General features: G+C 47.3%; 1 protein-coding gene across 1 annotated transcript in view; it reads right to left on the minus strand.

Annotated features, from left to right (window-relative positions):
* Positions 1 to 16246, minus strand: part of NDUFA4L2 (NDUFA4 mitochondrial complex associated like 2) — a 34008-nt gene extending 17762 nt beyond the window's left edge. Inside the window, exons 1-2 of the mRNA XM_083729297.1 lie at positions 16022 to 16246; positions 2816 to 2904 (exon numbers count right to left, since the gene is read on the minus strand). Coding sequence (XP_083585423.1) covers positions 2816 to 2904; positions 16022 to 16123 — 191 coding nt within the window. The 5' untranslated portion in view covers positions 16124 to 16246. The remainder of the gene's footprint in view (positions 1 to 2815; positions 2905 to 16021) is intronic.
* Between the last annotated feature and the right edge of the window lie 6056 nt (positions 16247 to 22302).

Raw genomic sequence — 22302 nt, forward strand, 5'->3', positions numbered from 1 at the left:
AGCTGGCTTTGCCAATGCCTGTTAAGAGGCTGGTGAACATCCCCGGACGTCTGTTCAAGTGTTGTGTGCACAGCTCAATCCCAGGCACAGGGGCTCTAGAGCTGATAATTGCTTTGCTGAGTGCCCTGGGCAGATGGTGTCAAATTGAATCAATGATAGTTTTAGCCGAAGCAAACAGATATTATAAAAGCATTAGGCATCTTCAAAGGGTGACTCACGGTGCACTTGCCAGAGGCGCAGCGGCCTGGTGTTTGGCAGGCAGGCATAGGCAACTGAGAGAGAAGGATGAATAGCCATTTGCCCCTTTGCTGTTCCTTCCTCCATTTTTTTCCAGGGCAGTTTTGCACAGGTGCAAACTGCAAATCCATCCATTAGTTCCACCTTGGCTATTTGCCAGTATGCTATTGGGGAACTACAGGGTCTCAATAGCAGAATGGAACAACCATTTATTGGGACTGTGCAAGGGCTTGCAGTGGTGTCAGGGCAGGTCAGTCACACCCACCGTATAGACTCTGCCCCTCTGCAATGTGGAAAGCAGTGCTGGAATGATGGGGTTGGGAGATGTAGGTCTATAGTTCACACATGTACGTGGCTTGATTACTATAGACCTGTTTGCTGCACACTTGATGGCTGCTTCATCTTGTGGGAATGTTCAGGGATGCAGGAGAGGATATATTGACTGATTATATCCTTATCCAACTTGTGTTAACGAGTTCCCAAAATATCAGCAGAGTAAAACATTCCCCTTTATCTTAACTTTGCAACGGCAGCGTTTGCTCAGGCTTGCTTAAGCCTCCCCGAGTGGCTGGGGAAACCCAGCCAGATGGGTGGAGTAGAAATAAATTATTATTATTATTATTATTATTATTATTATTATTATTATTATTAATCAGAGGCACCTTTTGCTTTCAAAATTAAGCACTGGCTAGACCTTCTTGACATAATTTTGAGAACATGGATCTGTTTCTTTAAAAACTATTGAAACATATGGTGATACCCTCAGCTAAACATTATGCTAGAATTACTTGGTCACTTCCATCTATGTCTACTGACATCACTCTTTCACGATTGCCAAAGAGTCTTCCAGGTCGTAAGAGGTGCTTTGGCGATAGTTAAAGGCTGGTGCCAAAGCACCTCTGGGAGGCTGTGCCTGCAGCCACAAGCGAGGGAGAAAGGGGGTGGGTGGGCAGGCAAGTGGTGACAGGGGAAGGGGGTGAGGGGCATGGATGTGTAGCAGCACCTATTTTTCTTGGGGGGGGGACCACTGGCTGCACCTGTAGAGAGGGCACTACCCTTCCATTTCTTCTGAAAAATAAGTCCCCCTGGTCTGGGGGGGGGGAAGTGGGAAGAAGCGCAGGGAGAATTCAGGATGACTATGATTGAATGATGGGGTGCCACTAGGGGTGCATTGGAAGATGGCCGACAGTAACATCTCTCCGACCCACACGAGGTAATTAAGAGGCTGTGATGGGAGTAAGCAGCCTCCCCCCCCAAGCGAGTGGGGGGGGACTGCCCTTGCCTGCTGTGCCCTATACCACCCCGAACTCGAGGGGGTGGGGGCACTAGGCAGAAAGCCCTTGTGCGGATCTCAGCGCTCCTGGACGCTGTCTCTGCCTCTAGCTGCAGCAACTTCAAAAGAAACAATTAGGAGGAAGCTAATGCACATATTTCAAGGAAGAATGGGGAGTAAAGACTGCTAAGTGAAGAGATCTCTGAGAAAGAAGAGGGTCGGATAAACAGGAATATATCATGAGAAGACACACCAAGGCTCGGTATGTTGGCAACGGGACTGGATGGGGGGGGGGAACTTTCCTTTCTTTTCTCTATGTGATTAACCAAGAATCCCCCCCCCACAAGTCAGAAATGCCGTTTAAATGATCTAAGCTGATGATTTAAGACTGTGTGGAGTTAATTTTCTAACCAAAAGCATGTTTTAAGGAGATCGTGGAAAGTATAAGAGCTTTGGAATGACGCAGTAAAAAACAGCGTCGCCATTTTGGCAAGTTCTGTCAAAAGACTTATGTCTGGGAGGAGGAATGGATCTGCTTTGATATTGCGGGCGAGCCTCCTCAGAGGACTAAAAGAAGGTGACAGATTTGGGAAGATTAATGATGGAAAGAGTGCTTTTATTTATGGAAGTGATGATATATGGAAACCATCTTGATATGGTGATTGGATGAACGGAAAAATTCACACAGGATTATAACTGGTGTTTACTTGCTTAAGGAGATTATCAGAAGAGATCACAAAGAAAAAAGAAAAATATATGAATAAGATGAGACGTGGGAACAGCAAGATAGGACTGGATAGAAATATGAACATTATTTGGACAGATTTGTGGATATTAACGCAGCAATAAGAAGATGATTGGAATCCCCTTCGGAACGTGAAATATGGGTACCCTCAACAAAAAATTTAAAATTCAGCTTTGTAATTTGGAATTTATGTGATGTGATTTGATTTGATTTGATTGGTCGGTTAATAAATTTTTTTTTATTAAAAAAAAGACTTTGATTGAATGATGGTATTGTGTGGATGCCCTATCATAAATGAGTGAACAAAGCATTACAAATCCACACAGGTCTATTAATAGCACCAGGCCTATTACTATCTGTATTTTATTTATGTTTTGCAACTATCAGTGAATGATCTGGAAATGTTATTATATTTTATTCTGTAAACTTTGCGAATGTGAGTCGTTCTGAGCATGGTTTAGCACAGGAAAGTGGCATACAAATAAACTGATGCCTGCGACTATGCTGCGACTAACTCGTTCTCTTTGCAACCGAGTAGTGAACTCCCTCCAGAAACGTACCTGACGTCCGGGCTGTAGATGGCCAGCCTCAAAAGGTAGAGGGCAGCGCTGCCCAGTCCGAGTCCAATGAAACCAATGAGGGGGATGAGCTGGAGAGAGAGAGAGAGATGAAAATGAATATTTATCAGGGGGACTGGGGAGTTAAAGGGAGCCCTGACACATCAGGAGATTTACAGGGAAAATATGGCACAGCAATCGTATAGCCAAGCTCTAGTACACAGTGTAGCTGTCAGTTTGAGTGACTGAATTAAAAGAGGGGGAGAAAAATAGACATATCTGGGGGAGGAATTGGATCTGGGGATGAGAAATTGCCTGCCACTCCCCATACCTCCCGGGATGGGGGAGAGCAAGGCCTCTTAACACTGGATATTGGAGTATATTGGTGGGTGAGTGGGGAAGTCTAGGGGCAGAAGAAGGAAGCATGTATTTTCTCCCTCTGCCTGCTGAGCCCTGAGGGAGATGGTTATGAGGGGCGTTTTGTCAACAGCGATGTAACTGATGGAGTTGTGGTTGCTATTTGTGGGAGATGAGAAGATGAGCACCTTTGTCTGGTAAATGAAAGCCATTATTTATTGTGAAACACTTAGTATCTTCACTTTTGCACTTCTCCATCCAACTCAGATTGATTTTTATCAATCCGCTTACCCATTCTTGACCTCTCTTGTTCACACTGGGTTTTCTTCCTCACACCCCAATCCAATCTTCCTTCCTTCCTCCCTCCCTCCCTCCCTCCCTCCCTCCCTTCCTTCCTTCCTTCCTTCCTTCCTTCCTTCCTTCCTTCCTTCCTTCCTCAATGTCATTGAGGAATGCTTAATGGATTAATGCTTATTTCTGGTACAGGGATTCCTACAGGAATGTCTCCTTCCACACAGTCCTGCCATCCATCCAGGACAAGGAAGTGGGCAGCCCTTTCGCATATCTTCCCACTGTCTTAAGTGTCACTGTTGTGAAAGTGTGGTGAAGGGCCTTGCCCACTGTGGCACCCAAGACATGGAGCATGCTGTCAGGTGAGATCCAACTGGCTTCCTCTTTACAGGAACCAGATTATGGAATGAGGTTTAATTAACACAGAATCTAGGGATACGGCCTTCTGGAGAGGAATAATCATTCTAACAATTTAATAATAATAATAATAATAATAATAATAATAATAATTTATACCCCGCCCTCCCCGGCCACAGCTGGGCTCAGGGCGTCTAACATCAGTAAAATTACAATAAAAACATAATGGAGGGGGGGAATTTTAAATACAGGTTAAAATGCAATTTAAAATTTCAGCTTTCTTTCAACCTTTTTAATATATAAAAATTCCTAGTCCATATGGTTACAACAGTCTGAAAGTACATGGGCAATACATGATTAAATCTTAAATGCTGATATAGAGGACATGGTAGAGAAAGTTTTCTACTGGTCAGGAGGCATAGCTGCATCCTTGCTTTCCCCCATGTACAGTGGTACCTTGGGTTAAGTACTTAATTCATTCCAGAGGTCTGTTCTTAACCTGAAACTGTTCTTAACCTGAAGCACCACTTTAGCTAATGGGGCCTCCCGCTGCTGCCACGCCGCCAGAGCATGATTTCTGTTCTCATCCTGAAGCAAAGTTCTTAACCCGAGGTAATATTTCTGGGTTAGCGGAGTCTGTAACCTGAAGCGTATGTAACCTGAAGTGTATGTAACCCAAGGTACCACTGTATTTTGTAAAGAAATATTTTCTCTTTGCTTGCCTTGAATATCTAGTCAGGGTCACAGCTGGACCACCAACTGAAGCTGAAGGAGAGCACTTCATGACACCAGATCTACTCGTGCCTTGAGTGACCATAGTGGATCCAGAAGAACCCCCAAACTGAGCACCAGCCCCTTTAGAGGGAATGCAACCCTACCTAAAACAGGTTGACCCCACTAGTACAGTCAAAAGAACCAGATGGAGCTTCAGTTTAACCAGCATTTATCCAGTCCATCACTGAGTCTAGACCATCCACTGCCACAGCTGCAGATGCAAAGGGTAAATAGAGAGGTGTTTCATCTGCATATTGATGACAATGCCGTTCAAATTCCCAGATGATCCTACTCAGTGGTTTCATGTAGGTGTTAAACAGCATGAGGTATAAGGCTGACCTTTGACACCCCACATTGGAGGGTCCATAGGGTGGAGCATCACCTTCTGGAGATGTCCATCCCAAATACTCCCAGCTAAGTATTCTCAACCAATCAAGCTGGGCATTACTGGTTGCTGCTGGTGGTTTGGAATGGGGCATGAGGCTCGACACAGATGACTGCTGCTTTTAAGAGTGTTGAAAGTGATATGATAGAGTATGGTTGCTTTTCATGTTGTGTACCCCATCCCAACTTTTGCCTCTGGTAAACAGGTTTTGCAGATTTGGGTAGTGTCACAAAAGCTTGCAAAACTGGTTTGATCAGAGACTACTGTGGAACATACAGCAAGGGGAACAATCCTATTTCCACGATCTGATGCACTATTGCTTGCTTTCCAGCCAAACTTGATGTCCAGTGCTGAATACGCTGCCTGCCAATAGTTTGATTCTGAGGCTGTTTTCTACAGCAACACTTCTCTCCAAATCCCTACAACGCACGTGCACACTCACATACACAAAATGTTTATGTTTGCTTGCCTCTTGGGCTCCAGCTACCATCCCTATTTAACGAAGCTGCCCTGAACGCCAACAGCTTTTGTATCCAATTCCAAGGTAATTTCCTTCCTAGCCTGCTATATGAATCCCCAGGAGGCTGAAGGTGCAAAGCCTCAATCCAAACAGATACAGCAGCCGCTTGACCTTTCCCAAATTGCACTGGCCCCTCATGCCCAGCTAGATGTTTGGAGCATAATGAACCTCTGTGTCTCCCCCGCTGCCCTCTAGGAAACAAATAGCCAGGAGTTTATAATCCTAACTATTGCCATAGAAGCAAATCAAAACATTGCCTACCCCAGAACACAGAGTGGAATCTGGGAAGTAGAGGGGCAAGGCATTCACATAAATATCAGTTTTCTGATTGATTACGGGCTGTGATCTTTGACAGGGCTAGGAATCCAGGTACTGAAAGCTCTATCTGTTGGGGTATATATCCCAAAGATATTTTGTTCTAAGATCCCCCCAAAAAATGTCACTTCACATAATTTTCTCTGAGGGTTGATGTAACACAAGGGGAAGGAAAGGGTTGGAAATAAGGATTCATAGGTTTTATTCCCATCATGGAATATTTTATTCCAGTCCAGAAGGGGCCATGGCTCAGCAGTAGAGTACCTGCCTTGCATGCAGAAGGTCCTAGGTTCAATCCCCAGCACCCCCAGGTAGGACTTGGAAAGATCCACTCCTGAAGGAGCATTCCTGAGCAGCCACTGCCATGAGCTTGATGGGCCAATGGTCTGACTTGGTATAAGGCAGGGCAGCTTCCTGGGTTCCTATCCATTTTTAATCTCCCATTGGGAGACTTGTTGGCATCCTTCTGGAATCTAGAATAATTTGGCCACCATGAACCCCACAACTTTGCTTGTGACCAGGCAGCGTCCCATTCATTTCCCCATTTTCTTTTAACATCTCAGCATGCTCAGTCTGAGGCACGGCTACCCTCCCCACCTCACACCCTTTGGCGCATCCAACTTTCAGCAGACGCCAGGTGCGATTCAGGAGGTTAGAGTTGTCGAGAAATAATGATTTTCCTTTTTTCACATTGTGTGCCGGCCCCATGCCAGGTGGACCTGGCAGTGGCTTCTAGCTGAAACACACCGGATAATAAAGAATGACGCCACAGTCCCAGGGACTTCTGGCACCTCTGCAGAGAGTCAGGGATTACAGACGTATTTCACCATCTGCTGCTGGCGTCTTCTGGGTTATTAATTCTGGGGGAACATCTGAGGATGGGCAACTCACTGGGGATAAACGTATGAATTTGGCTGCCGCTGGGAAGAAAGCTGCTGTGGCACTGTGGCAGTGGGCATGTGAGCCATGCAGAGGACAGAAGAATGTTGCACTGCTGATAGGTTTTCCAAATGGCTTTCCTGTTCTCCAGGATTTCAGAGGATGCAAGTTGTTCCACCTCAACCCACCCCATTCAAAAGCCTTTTGAAGTGTGAGTTCCAGAAAGTATCTCAGAAAATGTTGTGTAAACAAAGCATGAGGGCCGCTTAATATTTAAATTTAGCCATGAAGGCTCTCAGACTGTCCTCTTCTGTGTTTTCTAAAGGCTTAGCAAAGGGTGCTAATTTTTAAGGGATCCAACAAGATAGGAAGCTGGTGGAAGTAGCAGCCACAGTGAGACTGCTCCCCATATTAGTTCAGAGAAAAGGTGAGCAATAGGCTTGTATAACATTATGCATGGCACGGAGAAAGAGGACAGGGAAAGGTTTTTCTGCCTTTCTCAGGACATCAGAACTCGGGGGCATCTAGTGAAGTGGAATGTTGGGATATTCAGGGCAGGCAAAATGAAAGGAAGCCCTTCCCACAATCACATAGCTAAACTAGTGAATTTGCTCACACCTGAGGTGGTGGTGGGCACCAACTTAGATGCCTTAAAAATAGGATTAAACAAACTCCTGGAGGAGAAGGCTACCCATGGCTACTAGCCAGTCAGAGGCAGCATACGTCTTCATCCCAGAGGGGAGAGTACTGTTGCGTCCAGGTCCTGCTTGCAGGCTTCCCACGGGAATCTGGTTGTCCACTGTGAAAACAGGATGCTGGGCCAGATGGGCCACTGGCCAGATCCAGCAACAATCTACAAATGTTATTATGTGATGCACTAGTCAAATTTAAAAAAATAAACTTAAATAGATAGATAGATAGATAGATAGAGATAGATAGATAGATAGATAGATGATAGATAGATAGATAGATAGATAGATATAGATAGATGATAGATAGATGATAGATAGATAGATGATAGATAGATGATAGATAGATAGATAGATAGATAGAGATGATAGATATAGATAGATAGATAGATATAGATAGATAGATAGATAGATGATAGATAGATAGATGATGATGATGATAGATAGATAGATTAGATAGATAGATAGATAGATAGATAGATAGATAGATAGACAGATGATAGATAGAGATAGATATAGATAGATAGATAGATAGATGATAGATGATAGATAGATAGATGATAGATAAATAGATAGATAGAGAGATATAGATAGATAGATAGATGATAGATAGATATAGATAGATGATAGATAGATGATAGATAGATAGATAGATAGATAGATAGATAGATAGATAGATAGATATAGATGATAGATAGATAGATAGATGATAGATAGATAGATAGATATAGATAGATAGATAGATAGATAGATAGATAGATAGATAGATAGATATAGATAGATAGATAGATAGATATAGATAGATGATAGATAGATATTGCAACGCAATGGAAAACCACTGTATTTGGGGGGACGCGTGTGGTGCTGTGGTCTAAACCACTGAGCTTCTTGGGCTTGCTCATCAGAAGGTTGGCGGTTCCTGCATTCTTGTGAGGATGTGACTAGAGTACTTGTGCAGGTTTCTTCCTGACTCCTCTTTTTGCATGTGTTCAGATGTATGTGTGCCCCCCCCCGCCAACTTGATGGAATTACCTAATGCAAATTATGAAAAAGAAAATGAAAGGGAATGAAGAAAAGGAAAGGTAGAGAGGTTGGTGAGAAAAGCAAGTACAATTTACTATGGCACTATGACTTGTGTTTTAGTGACAGAACATCTGCTGTGCGTGCAAGAGGCCTCAGGTTCCATCCCTGGGATCTCCAGTTAGGGCTGGAAAAGACTCCTTCTCTGCAGCCCTGGAGAGCCAATGCCAGGCTTTGCATACCTGCCAAGTGTCCCATTTTTACACATGAGGTCATGGTGGCCATTTTGGGTGCTGTAATCTTGCTTGCTCTCATGCTGCGCTCCTGCCCCACCCCAAGCATTGGGGAGAACTGTGACCTTGGGCAACAGTCAAAAATGTGTGTTTTGGGGCACCACAGGAGATCACGCCCCCAAAAAGTGCTTTGAAGGGGCAAGAACACCGCACACTACTCACCTGGGAGTGTGTCCTGGGACTTGACTATACAGCTGCAAATAAAACGTTTTAAATGTGTTGCAAAGTGCAATATATGACACTAGATGGAGACAATGAGCTATGGCAAATTCAATATATTTTTCAAAACGTTTTTTGAAAAAGCATTTTCACAGCATTATTTATATGCGTGTAGATTCCACCCTGGTATCAGTCAGAAAAAGTATATATATATATGTCATTGCAGACAGTGCTGAGGGTGGAGGATTTGTGTCATAAGTCATAAGGCAACTTCCTGTGTTCTTATTTTGCTGAGAACTCTAGTCTAGAGACATGGTGGTGCCCTCCATTTATTACTGGACTTCAACTCCCAACAGCCCCCACATTGTCTGGCCTTGTTCTCTTCCCTTGCCCTAGGAGTAGGAGACAGCAAAATGGTGAAAGAAGAGCAAAGGATGCCAGTCATGGAAAGAGAGTGCAGGAGTGTGGCTGCCATGTAGGAATTACTGGATGTGGAACTTTTCTCCTGGCTTTGGGCGTACCGGGTGGGGGGGGACCTGCCCCCACAGATCGAGTACAGTGGTACCTCAGTTAAGTACTTAATTCATTCCGGAGGTCCGTTCTTAACCTGAAACTGTTCTTAACCTGAAGCACCACTTTAGCTAATAGGGCCTCCTGCTGCTGCTGCCGCGCTGCCACCATGCAATTTCTGTTCTCATCCTGAAGCAAAGTTTGTAACCTGAGGTACTATTTCTGGGTTAGCAGAGTCTGTAACCTGAAGCGTATGTAACCACTGTAAATCAATGAAAATAACTGAGGTTCTGTCCCCCTAACATTAAGCCTGCCCCCATCATCAATCCTGGCTATGCCCATGCTCCTGGTCCCGATTTTTCTTCTTCTACATGCGCAAGACAACTATAGGGCCAAGTCTCTGCTACTCTGAGAGAGAGAACTTCACAAAATCCCATCACCACCAGCAACACAACTTCTGTCTCTCATTAGCCTTGCTTTGTGACAACGGCATGTTTCTGCTCTGTTTCTGTACCACCAGCAGAGTTCTGGGGTTGCAAGCCTTTTCCTTCCTTCCTTCCTTCCTTCCTTCCTTCCTTCCTTCCTTCCTTCCTTCCTTTCTGCTCAGTTAGCGGTAGATGTGGAGTTGGCATTAATCATAGGCTGAGGCAGTTGGGCTCCCTGGGAAGTGCAGCCACACAGCAGCAGGAGAAGCTGTTGCAAGGTGAAAATGCTGATCCACATGGATGGTGCAAAGAACAGCTGATGGTGGATAATGGATGGTGTGTCAGGGCTGCACCAATCCCCCTACTTCTTTCAACCTATCAGAGGCAGGCAGAGCTTGGCGCTCACAGTTAACCCTTTGCACCCTCTCCAACCTCTGCTATTTCCCAGGGACAGTCCCGGTTTTCTAGCATCTGTCTCTGGTAAATCATTGTCTCCTTTTCTCTCCTTTTTGCCTCTGTGGGACGAATTTGGGAATGCCCTTTTTAAAACGTTGATAGTGGGTGCACATGTGCACTAGAGTGTGCTTGCTTCCCCACTTCCCCATAATTGCTTACCCAAATAGGAAATCTTGGTGAATACAGTGGTACCTCGGGTTACATACGCTTCAGGTTACAGACTCCGCTAACCCAGAAATAGTACCTCAGGTTAAGAACTTTGCTTCAGGATGAGAACAGAAATTGTGCAGCGGCGGCGGCGGCGCGGCGGCAGCAGCAGCGGGAGGCCCCATTAGCTAAAGTGGTGCTTCAGGTTAAGAACAGTTTCAGGTTAAGAACGGATCTCCAGAACGAATTAAGTTATTAACCTGAGGTACCACTGTATCTAGGTAAAACCTCAGCGCCTAGGACTTGCCAATTGCATGGTCGGCGGTTCGAATCCCCGTGGCGGGGTGCACTCCCGTCATTCGGTCCCAGCTCCTGCCCACCTAGCAGTTTGAAAGCACAATTAAGTGCAAGTAGATAAATAGGTACCACTTTCTAGCAGGAAGGTAAACGGCGTGCCGTGTGCTGCGCTGGTGCCGGCTCGCCAGAGCAGCTTCATCACGCTGGCCACGTGACCTGGAAGTGTCTCCGGACAGCGGTGGCCCCCGGCCTCTTAAGTGAGATGGGCGCACAACCCTAGAGTCTATCAAGACTGGCCTGTACGGGCAGGGGTACCTTTACCTTTACCTTTACCACTGTATCTGAGTTGCAACAAGGTGACTTCAGGGTGTGTGTGTGTGTGTGTGTGTGTGTGTAAATACTGAGGGGACAATTTCGGAAGAAAAATTCTTGCAAAGGCTCCTCTGGACAACTTGTTTGTTCAGCAGCCATCCTGATTTACTGGCACAAAGCTTTTAAAAACATGCAAAGAGATTAGACTATGCGTTAGCACCCAGTGCTTGTTCCACACAGAGCAGACCATTGAAATGAATAGATAAGATAACTTAAGGTGTTTTTTTTCATTTTCAGTGGGTCTTCTCTGAGTAGGATATGACTGTATGTTCAGTCTGTATTGAGCATTAGTTCTGATTTGTTTGCAGGGAGCTTTGACAACAACGAGCATTTGCCCTGCATTCATCCTGATTCCCTCGCAGGGTGTTTATTAGGGTTATAACCAGCAGCAGAGGGGTAGGCAGCGGGCGGACCATTTGGGGCAGCGCAGAGCCTGTGGGCGATCAAGCCACTGCGTCACTAGGAGAGATGCTTGGCTCGGCTGCGCTACAGGCCCCGCAGTGAGTGCATTTTGTCACACCCCTCAGTGGTGACACCTGGGGCGGTCCGCACCCACTGCACCCCCTTCCTCTGCCCCTGGTTATAACTTTTTGACTTAATAAATAAATAAATTCCTGTATAATAAAGGAATGATCTTTTGCTTAAAAACACTAAGAAAGGGAGTAATTCTTCTCAGTTGTGTAAAAAGTCACCCTGAAATGAAAAGTTGGAATCACCATATATCTAATGTTACTACTCAATGAAAATGACTTCAAGAACCTGTCAAAAATATTGAAACCTTACAAAAAACGCATTATGGGTATGGAGAATCACTGGAAGCAGGAGCTCCAGATACCAAGAAGTAATCAGTGCGCAGAAGACACAATCAAAGTGATGTGGAAACTTTATGGTGCTTGCAGCAGAAACAGAGACAAACTGCAACCTCGACATTCTAAGCAATAAGAAGTGATGTACAATGTACAAAACATTGTACAAGTATTAGAAAAATTGCAAGCTCTATTTTTCCTGTATTTTAAAACATAATTATCATTATGATGTATAATTACATAATACATTATACAGTCATATATACAAAAATCAATTCATTGATTTTGGGGTGACCTTTTTTCAAAAGATTTGGAAATTACAGTTCATTCCTTTGTTTTTAGGCAAAAATTCATCTAACTAAGCTACAGGAACATGAGGTTGTAAAAAAAAGTTATAACCCTATTGTTCATACACATCTTCCTATTAATCATTCATTCATCTCACACTTTTCAATGCATTTTGTTGTCATTTCCCTACCTGCAAAAAGTCTATTATTATTATTAGATTTGTTGCACCAGGGTGAAAGAGCCCCTTAATCTGCTTCAATTGCACAAGCCTAAATTTCCCAGTATGGACCTGAAGCTCTCCTGCAAAATAGTGACAGTTTGGAGGTACCCCAAATACTGGCGGTTTGGGTGGGTGGGTGTTATAGTGACAGCATTTCTTTTTTCTTCTATCTCCCCCCATCTTTTATTTTCTTTTAGCACTTCTCAGCAGATGTTAACTGCAACCTGCTGTTAGCACTGTTGTGGGAACTGGTGGATTCTGAGAGATAAACGGACCCTCCAGGATGCTGCTTGCTGAGAGAGGAGTGGGGTGGGGTTGTTCCGAGAGTTAGATTGTTTCTAAGAGGTTGGTTAGATTGTCCATTTGCCAATGCTTGAATAAAATTCCTTGGATGAGACCAAGTGCAGATCTATAGCAAGCGAAAACCAGTAACCTTTAAGAGAAAATCTGGTTTTAAGTGTTTATGTATCCTTCCCTGTATGGAATGGGAAAGCTGTGCTCCTTTATTCTCCCCTCCTCTCTCTCTCTCTCTCTCTCTGTGTGTGTGTAGCCAGCTCAGGCAAGTCCATCTCCCCCCTCCCCCATTTTTAGCCTGTGAGAGGGGAAATTGTATTTATATCAAGGCCTCATGGGCATATATAATTTATCAGGGTTTATTCATATTTGTAAACAAAATCCCTGTCATGAATTTTTGATGGAAAGCGAGACAATGGCTTTGGGAGACGGGATAAAGGGGGTGGGTGGGTTGGGGGTGGGTTGTAGGTTTTCCATTCTGTCACTGAAATTTCTGAAGTGGGGGGAACAGTTAGATCACAACATATGAGGGGAAAGATGGGGGCGGGGAACCACCTTAAGCTGGCTTTCGAATTTGATGGGGGGGCGGCGGCGAATTGGAACCTGCTGTGTGTTGATTTATTCTTAGAGTGTTGAAAAACCCCTTAGAGACATCCGATATAACAAGGTAAATAACAACACATCAAATCTCCCCTCTTGCCAATTGCGCGCCAGCCGTCCACGGACATCTAGGGTTAGGGAACAAACTACCAAGAATTAAATATGCATAAGCTTGTCTCTATGGGTGGAGGGAGAGAAACGCTCAAAAGCTTGGGCTAGCAAGTAAATAAATAAATATTTTTGGGAGAAAGAGAGAAAGAAAGAGGCCTTTGAATCCCATGAAACTATCCACCTGCCCTATACAGTCAAACACAATTATGTCACTTTAAACAGTCATGCCCCCACCCTCAAAAGAACCAGGGGGTTGTTATATGGTGGGTAGGGCTGCCATATGTCTGGATTTACCTGGGGGGGGGGATTAGTCCTGGATCTTAGGTAAGTCAACTGAAAAAAATGAGGTTTTCAAGCTCAACAACTTTCGGGGGGGGGGGGGTCCTGGATTTTACTTTTGAAATATGGCAACCCTAATGGTAGGCGGTGGCATAAAGTCCAGAGTTTAAAATAGGGATATGGAATCTAGGGGCCCTTCTGACAGGGCCGGCCCACCCATGAGGCAAGGTGATCCAGACAGGGCAGCAGACAGCGCCATAGCTAGCCACTCGGGTGTCTGGGGCAGTGTGCACGCCCTGCAGCTGGGGGCGGAGCGAGTGACCCATGGTGGCGGGGCAAGCTGCCCATGGGGACGGGGTGAGCCAAGGCAGGGCATGCTGCGTGGAGCCTCTCCACAGCCACCCCCTCAATTGCAGGGCGGTTGAGGCGGTGGGCAGACGCAAGCCCTGCACTGCTTGAAAAAGCAGCACGGAGCTTGCAGGCAGTCCACCTGCTGCCTCCCCCTCAGGAGAGAGGTGTGGCTCAGGCCTGCTGCAGGCCCCACGGTGTGGCGCCCAGTGCCCCCCCACCTCACCTAGCTATGCCTTTGGATTAGGCAGATTCATGGAGGGGAGGGCTGTTGAAGGCTACTAGCCATAAAGGCTGTGCTCTGCCTGAAAAGTTGGAGCCATCAATGCTTCTGGTTTCTGGAAATCACTCGAGGGGAGAGGGCTCCTGCAGCAGCATAGGAAGGGCCGTGCGGTGGGTGCGGGAGTTATTTATTCAAAAACACATATTTCTGCCACTTTGTCATCCCCCTCAGTGATGACACCCGAGGCAGCCTGCACCCACCGCACCCTCCCTCCTACACCACTGGCAGCAGATCCTGATGTAGATCTTCATTTCCCCCTTGTTCCTGGTGTAGATCTTCACTCAACCCTTATTCCCAGGTGGGGAAGTGGGGGTGCCATTTTGTGGTCCTCCTGCACCAGCCCTGCCTTCAGATATTTTGAGGCTACGGTTCTCATCATCCCTGACCGCTGGCTATTCTGGCTGGGGCTGTTGGGAATTCAGCCCCACTATGACTATATAGCAGAGGCACCAGCTTCTCAGGATGATTGAACAACAACAACAAAAATCTGAAGAAAAAAAGGCCCCCTCAAAAAAAACCCCACCATGGTGGGTCTGCAAGTGCTTCAGCCCCTAGGAGCCAGCGCCTATGGTCTACAACTACCTAACTGCATCACTAGGGCTTGGTAGGAATCTGGCTAGCAGAGGAAGCAGGTATATTTTCTCCTGAGTGAGCTTAGAAGGAAGCAGCTAGGGATGAGATGCTCCTCTTGAATGCAAAGAGTTGGGGTTAGAGTCTTTATAGTGTCTTTATAGGCTTAGAGGTTATAGGATAAGGCTCAAACGTGGCTGGGGGTAGAGGGACCCGGGAAGCTGCCATCTACCAAGTCAGACCCTTGTGTCCATCCAGCACATCACTGTTAACACTGAGGGCTCCTCCACAGTTACCTTTGCTTTGTGTTTCTAGTTATAGCTCAGGGCTTTCTAGGTCCAGGTCCAAGGCTTCGTTGGTTGGTTGGTTTTTGTTCTGATGCTTTCCCCATGAGAACCTGCTCTTTACCATTGTGGAAAACCCGAATTGCCTTTGGCTCCGATTCAGCGGTAAAGAGCGGGTTTTCCAGGGGAAAGCTGCGGGGCAAAAAGAAAAAGGAAAGTGCTCCGACACGGGTGGGAAAGTGCAGATCTTTGCCTAGGAAGTCCAGGGCAAAAGGCAAGTGTTGCAGGGATTCTGCAGGGTTTCGGGCCAGGCGTCTTCCCTGCCCTGCCTGGAGATGTTGGGGATCGAACCCGGGACCTTGCGCGCAGTCAGTGCTCTCCTGCTGCGCTGCTGCCATTCCCCATAGGAAGGTAGGAGTGGGAGCCTGACAGAGAAGGGGAGCGTGGAAGAAAGAAACCTGGAACACCTCGCTCCCTGGGACAGGGGAAATGGAGGTGGCTGGTTCCCACGTTTCATTTTCATTTAAAAACAAACAAAAGCAGGTTCCTGTGCCTCCCGGGGGTGGGGAAGGCAAAGAAGCAAGCAAGCAAGCGGGATGGTGCAGCTTCTCTCTCCCCCAACCGTAGAGACAAAGTGATAAGAGGAAAGCTGGATCTCTTTATTAGGGGGAAGCTGCACCTGGCGACTTTCTGCCTGCAGCGGAGGGGAAGGCGGCGATGCTCAGCAGTACTTTCTGTGCCGGGGGCGGCGAGAGAAGGAGATAAAGGTGTAGGGTTGTGGGTGCTGAGGGTTTGGGGCTACTGTGCAAGTGGGCGGGGGAGTGGGGTTGGGGGTCACTAATCTTAGGCTAAGGGGTCAAGCGGGAAAGAGGTGACTCACTCCTGGATGTCTCTTGAGCTGCCGGGAGAATCTGCCCCGCAGAGGGGCGCCCTTCGCTCCGGGGCCGGGCCGGGCAGTTGCGCTGGCTTCCTCGCCTCCCATCTCCTCGGCTCCGGTGGCTCCACAGCAGCCCAGCGCGTCCCAGCAGCGTCTGCGCCCGCCTCCGGGACCCGCGGGGAGGGCGGGCGGGCGAGGGAGGCGCCGGGACCACGGGAGGGAAGTGGGGGGACCTCAGGCAAAACAAGAGCGGGAGGGAGAGGAAAGTTTCTTTTCTTCAGCTGGTGGAGGCGGGGGTCTACTTGTGAGGCCAGAGTGTCTGCACGAGACCCTTAATATCAGGTCCTGGGTTCGAGTCCCCTGTTGGGCAAAAGACTCCTGCATTGCAGTGGTAGACAGTCCTATGATTCATTGGGCTGATCAGTTCCCCAAGGAGAAACTCCCGTGGCGTGGAACTTGGTGAGGGGAGGAAGTGGGGTCACCTGCTGCTTTTCTGCGGGCCAAGAAGCAGTTGAGAGGCGCAAGAGGCAAGATGCTCTTCGCGGGAGCTGGAGGCAAGTCCCCGTCCTGTGGGGCAGGTAGCTTAGAAGGAAGAACATGAGACTCTCAATCTCAGGGTTGTGGGCCAAAAAGTCCTCCTTGCAGGGGGTTGGACTAGATTACCCTTGTGGTGCCTTCCAATTATATGCTACTTCTAGGGAAACTTGCTTAGACTAGTGAAACCTGGGTAGACTTTTTGCAAAGTAAGAGGAGACAAAAGTTATTGCTCCTTGGTGTGAGCTGGTGGTGTTTCTCCCCTTCCATTCACCTTTTTCTCATTCTCGTTTTTTTTTCTTCCTCCTCCCTTCATTAAATCAGGGTGGGGAGGGGAAGTAATGTTAGACACAACTATATGGCAAAGGGGGGGGGGAAGAGGCTGGGGAAAGTGTGTGCAGAGTAGGGACCCACTGTGAGAGAAGTTAAACAAAAAACCCTCACCCTTTTTTGCAATATACTTGGGAGCCCCCAGCTTCTTTGGGCCCCTGCCAGTGTTCCACTTTGCTGGCTGTTAGCACCAAGATTGCCAAATGGCCCGAGGTTTGGGGGAGAATAGCTTGCCATGTACCTTTGCTGAGTACTCCTGAGATACTGGGCCAAGCAACCTTTGGGAACCTCAAGTGGCCTTCCTCTGTCAATATTCTGGTTTCACCTCAGATCGTATAAATCTTTCACCTTTTACTAAAAATGGCCTTCCTCTCTCTCACTAGGCTCTGGGTTCTCCGTGCACAAGGATGCCTCCAGCTGCAAGCCTAGAAAGAGGCTGGAGGCTTGGAGCTCACATGAATCACCCACAAGGTTCATCCTGGGCCTAAAAGACTTAACATGTGAATTGATCCTAAAGAGGCACAGAGCTGTTTCTGTGCATCTGGAAGATGCTATCACTGTGTGTGTTGGGGACCACAGCCTGTCAAAATCTATCCAAGCTGCCTACATGGTTCTCAAAATGTCATTGTCTTGAAATTAATTTCCTTGTTTGCTTCCCTCTCCTGAAGGGGAAAAAAGATATAGAAAGACAAAGCCCTTTCCTGGGAGATGGACATACATCTCTCCACCATAGAGCCGAGCTACATGTTACACTGATCACACAGCTTGCATGTAGCTTGGCTTGCTGCCTTGTCTGTGCTATGCACAGCCTTCAAGAAATGTACAATTTTTGTGACTGCGTCTTCTCCGTACCCCTTGCAGGGCTGAGCCGGGAATATTTGCCAAGGCCGACAAAATGCACGTCTCTCCACCATATGCCAGCCTGCAATCAATTTATTTTTCATACAAACAAAACGCAGGTATGTTTGCTGCTGGGTCCCTACACTTCACACCAGGCGAGGGTGACATTTATAACTGATGGGGCCATCAACCTGCATTGCTTTTACTTACACACACACACACACACACACACACACACAGTGTTTCCCCTCGCTTTCCACCTGGCTTCTTGAATGGAAACAAAACTTTCCTTCATTAGCAGCAGGCTTGCTGTTGCTAGTAGAGACTGCAGAATCCAGTAGTTAGAGCAGGCAGGGGGCAACTAGGGCAGTTTGCATTCCAACCTTTGGCAAGGGATGGGATGTGGGCTATAAAATGTAATGAGATGAGATGGGAAAGCAGGGTGCTCAGCCTTATTTCCTGTTCTTGTAAAAACTAGTGTAGCCTTCTTCCAGCTGGTGCCCTTCAGATGATGCTGGACTCCCAACACCCATCAGCTCTAGCCAGCAAGTCCAATGGTCAGGGATGATGGGCATTGCAGTCAAAAACATACAGGGGCGCCGACTTATAAAAAATATTGGGGGGGCCCATACTGGGGTCCTGCCCCGGGAAGTTTTATAAGATCCGCTCCCGGCCCGTTGCTGCTGCTGCCGCCCGCCTCGTGGCCCCCTCACCAGCTGAGGGAGGGAGAGAGACCGAGAAGGAGAGAGATGCGTGGTGGGCAAGGCAAGTGCCCGCCGCGCCTCGCCTCCCACCGCCCCTCGTGCCGGCCGCCCCCTCCCCTCCCTTCCCCGCGTGCGCGCGCTCGCTCGCCCTCCTCACCCCAGCTCTTGGCCGTTCGCCCCAGAAACTCGCCGCTGTTGGGGTTGTAGATGAACCTCCGCCACTCGGCCATAGACTGGCTGAAGGGCTTCTCCTCCTCCTTGGCCATAGCGAGAGAGAGAGAGAGAGAGAGAGAGAGAGAGAGAGAGAGAGGCTGGAAAGAGAGAGGGAGCTCGGCGGTTCGCGGGCGGCGGTTTTTCCCCTGCCGAAACAACAGCGGCTCCTCAGAACCGGTAAGTAACTCTCCCTCAGGCGCCCGGCGGGAGAGCAGAAGAGAGGAAAAGGAAAGAGGGGCTGGGCCAGTCGCACGCACCGAGCAAAACTACTCGCGCCGCCTCTTTTACTACCGTAATAATTATTTGTTTTAACTCATTACTGAATGTATTTTAAAAGGTAACTATCATCAAACAAGGAAAATAAAAAATACCAACATAATTTTGTGATTTTACAAAGCATAATATAACTACCGTATTTTTCGCTCTATAACACGCACCTGACCATAACACGCACATCGTTTTTAGAGGAGGAAAACAAGGGAAAAAAACATTCTGAATGAAACTGTGGATGTATCATTTTTGTGCTTCATGCTGTGGCCACAGACATGGGATCTGATGGTGAATTTGGGGTGACCCAATGCAAAAATCCTGAGGATCCATGTGGATCCATGTTTTGTAACCACGTTTTTGCACCATTGCAGCCCCAGGCAACAGTGGGTGCGTGATTTTGGGGGGGCAGGCTGTAGCCATGGACATGCTATGTGCTCTGATGGTGAATTTGGGCTGACCCAATGCAAAGATCCTGAGGATCCATGTGGATCCATGTTTTGTAACCACGTTTTTGCACCATTGCAGCCCCAGGCAACAGTGGGTGCGTGATTTTTGGGGGGCAGGCTGTAGCCATGGACATGCTATGTGCTCTGATGGTGAATTTGGGCTGACCCAATGCAAAGATCCTGAGGATCCATGTGGATCCATGTTTTGTAACCACGTTTTTGCACCATTGCAGCCCCAGGCAACAGTGGGTGCGTGATTTTTGGGGGGCAGGCTGTAGCCATGGACATGCTATGTGCTCTGATGGTGAATTTGGGCTGACCCAATGCAAAGATCCTGAGGATCCATGTGGATCCATGCTTTTTAACCACATTTTAAGTGGGGAGGGAAGGAAAAACACAGAAGGGACACGGAGCAGGAGAGGGGTGTGCAGAGAAGCAGCTGGCTAAGAATGCAGGAGAGGGGTATAACAGGAGGAGGGAGGAAAGGAAGGCCAAAGTTTTCCCTCACCTACCCACCCAAGTCAGCCAGCTCTCTCTCTCTCTCTCTCTCTCTCTCTCTCTCCCTCCTGCACGGAGCACAGAGACACACTCTGCTTTCCCTCTGCCTGGAGGGGAGGGGCTTTCCCTGCTCTTTGTTCCGTTTGAGCAAACACAGCAAGGAAACAGAGCAGGGTGGGCAGTAAGACCCTGAGGCAGAATGCCGGAAAAATACGGTAATAATTTTCTTAAATTATTGGGGGGGCGGAGCCCCCCCAAACGAATTTTTGAGGGGGCTCGGGCCCCCTCAGGCCCCATGGAGTCGGCGCCTATGAAAACATATTGCTAGAGTGGTAGTGTGTTTTATGTTGGGTTTTAGGGGGAGCAAAGAAATGGACAGTGTGATACCTGTTAATTTCTCCCTAGTTGGCTCAGTCAGAGTGGAAATCTGATTGTTAGAACATAGAGATCCATATTTTCTGCTCCCAGATCTGGATATGTAATGAAATATTTTGGCCAGAGTAGGGTGGGGCAGGTTGAGTCAGCTCTAGGTTTGAGGGCAAAGTGTCAGTGGGGCCCGGTATCAGTGGGCCCTGGTGGACTTAGCAGGCTGTGGTGGCACTACTCCCAAGCAGTGCTAGACAACTGGGTCTAGCCACCCTTTAAATTTCCCACAATGCCCCGGAGTGATGCCAAGACAGGAGCATTGTGGGAAATTAAAAGGGTGGCTTGTAGGGCTGGGCCTGATGCTAGTCTTGGGGCAGGATCATGATTTGCTGGCTTCTGCTTCAAGCTGTCAGAAAACATGGTGAGCAACAACTCCTATGGGGCTGGCTTTGACTTTAGGCAGAGCTAGGTGACCCACCTCAGGAAGAAGATTTTGGGGCATCCAGTTGTCAGTTCTTCTGTTTATTTTTATGACCACATGGAACTCTGTTTAGATAAGGCAGCCCCCAAAATATCACGGGCCATCTCTGAACTCCTGGATTCTGTTGTTAGCTTGGGATGGGAGCAAAGGACAAAGTCAGAAATGATCACAGCCTGACAGGTGAAGTGGCCAGACTGTTCAATTTAGACATGAAAGATGCCTCACATCACATCCCCTTTTCATTCACGAAGCGTGCCAGATGTCCTTGAGCAACGCATTGCCACTCAGCCTAACTTAGCTTGTGGATGTGTTGGAAAGCTAAATCACGAAGCACTTTCTAATGTGTAGTGAAAGTGCCATGATCTTACTATATTGTATTGAGCTTGTGGTGGTGAAGCCTCTGACACTGATTGACTGAGCTAGTGTGATGGCACAGGATGCTCAGGGAATAGCTTGCAATTCAGCTTCTGTGAGGAAAGGGAAAGCTGTCAGTTTGGCTGAGTTGCTGTTGTTGTTTTAAATTGCACAAGGGATAAGAGGACAGGAAAGAAATCTAGGATATAGCAGAATAAAGGGGCATGGAGCTTAGAGTCAGAGAAGCTGAAAGAAGGCTACAGAACAAGCAATGGACAGAAAAGTGGAACCTATAGAATGAGCAGAGAGAATGAGGCTTGAGGAGAAGGGCAGAGGACACACGGAAGTGAGGGCAAGATAGAGATGGGAGGGTTGTTGTTGTTGTTGTTTAGTCGTTTAGTCATGTCTGACTCTTCGTGACCCCATGAACCAGAGCACGCCAGGCACTATATGCCTGTTGTCTTTGTCCATGGAGTTTTCTTGGCAGGGATACTGGAGTGGCTTGCCGGTTCCTGCTCCAGGTGGATCACGTTTGGTCAAAACTCTCCACTATGACCTGTCCATCTTGGGTGGCCCTGCACAGCATACCTCATAGCTTCTCTGAGTTATTCAAGCCCCTTCGCCACAGCAAGGCAGTGATCCATGAAGGGGGATGGGAGGGTAGGAGAGAGAAAGAGAAAGTGCTTTGAAGAAACTCCACAGACTTAATATTTGATGACATATCTATAAAAGCCATTTCCCAACACCAACATTCTGTTCCGCCCTATTCGCCCAATGATTGCCATACTTCAAAGTGACCAGAAAACTGGACCAGGACTCTGCAGAGAAGAGTAGGCTTAATGTTCAGTGAATTTTATACAGGGCAAAGTAGATGGGATCTTACCAAGAGGGTGTAGTTAAATAGGGGGCAAAGCGACCTTCTTTCCCCAAACAATGAGATGCTGGATGCAGACACAGCAGGTTTAGCCCCGAGACTTCCCTGTGTTCCTGAGGGCACCCTGTTACATTCTTACTGCATAAATGAATGGTTGCCTTTTTACCCCTGTTGACAAAAATCAAAGGACACAATGGGTAGCACAGCCCCACTGCAGCAAACCTGGTTCTTGTACTATATGAGCCGTCATTCTGTGAGCATTTGCACACACTAACCATAATGCTGCCATTTTGCTGCTACTGATGATGATGATGATTAGTATCAAACAAAATAATGGAATGTACTGATAAAAAGGTGGAGAAAATTCAGTTATG

This window comes from Podarcis gaigeae (assembly GCF_964106915.1).
Source record: "Podarcis gaigeae genome assembly, chromosome: 2".
Classification (NCBI taxonomy): Eukaryota; Metazoa; Chordata; class Lepidosauria; order Squamata; family Lacertidae; genus Podarcis; species Podarcis gaigeae.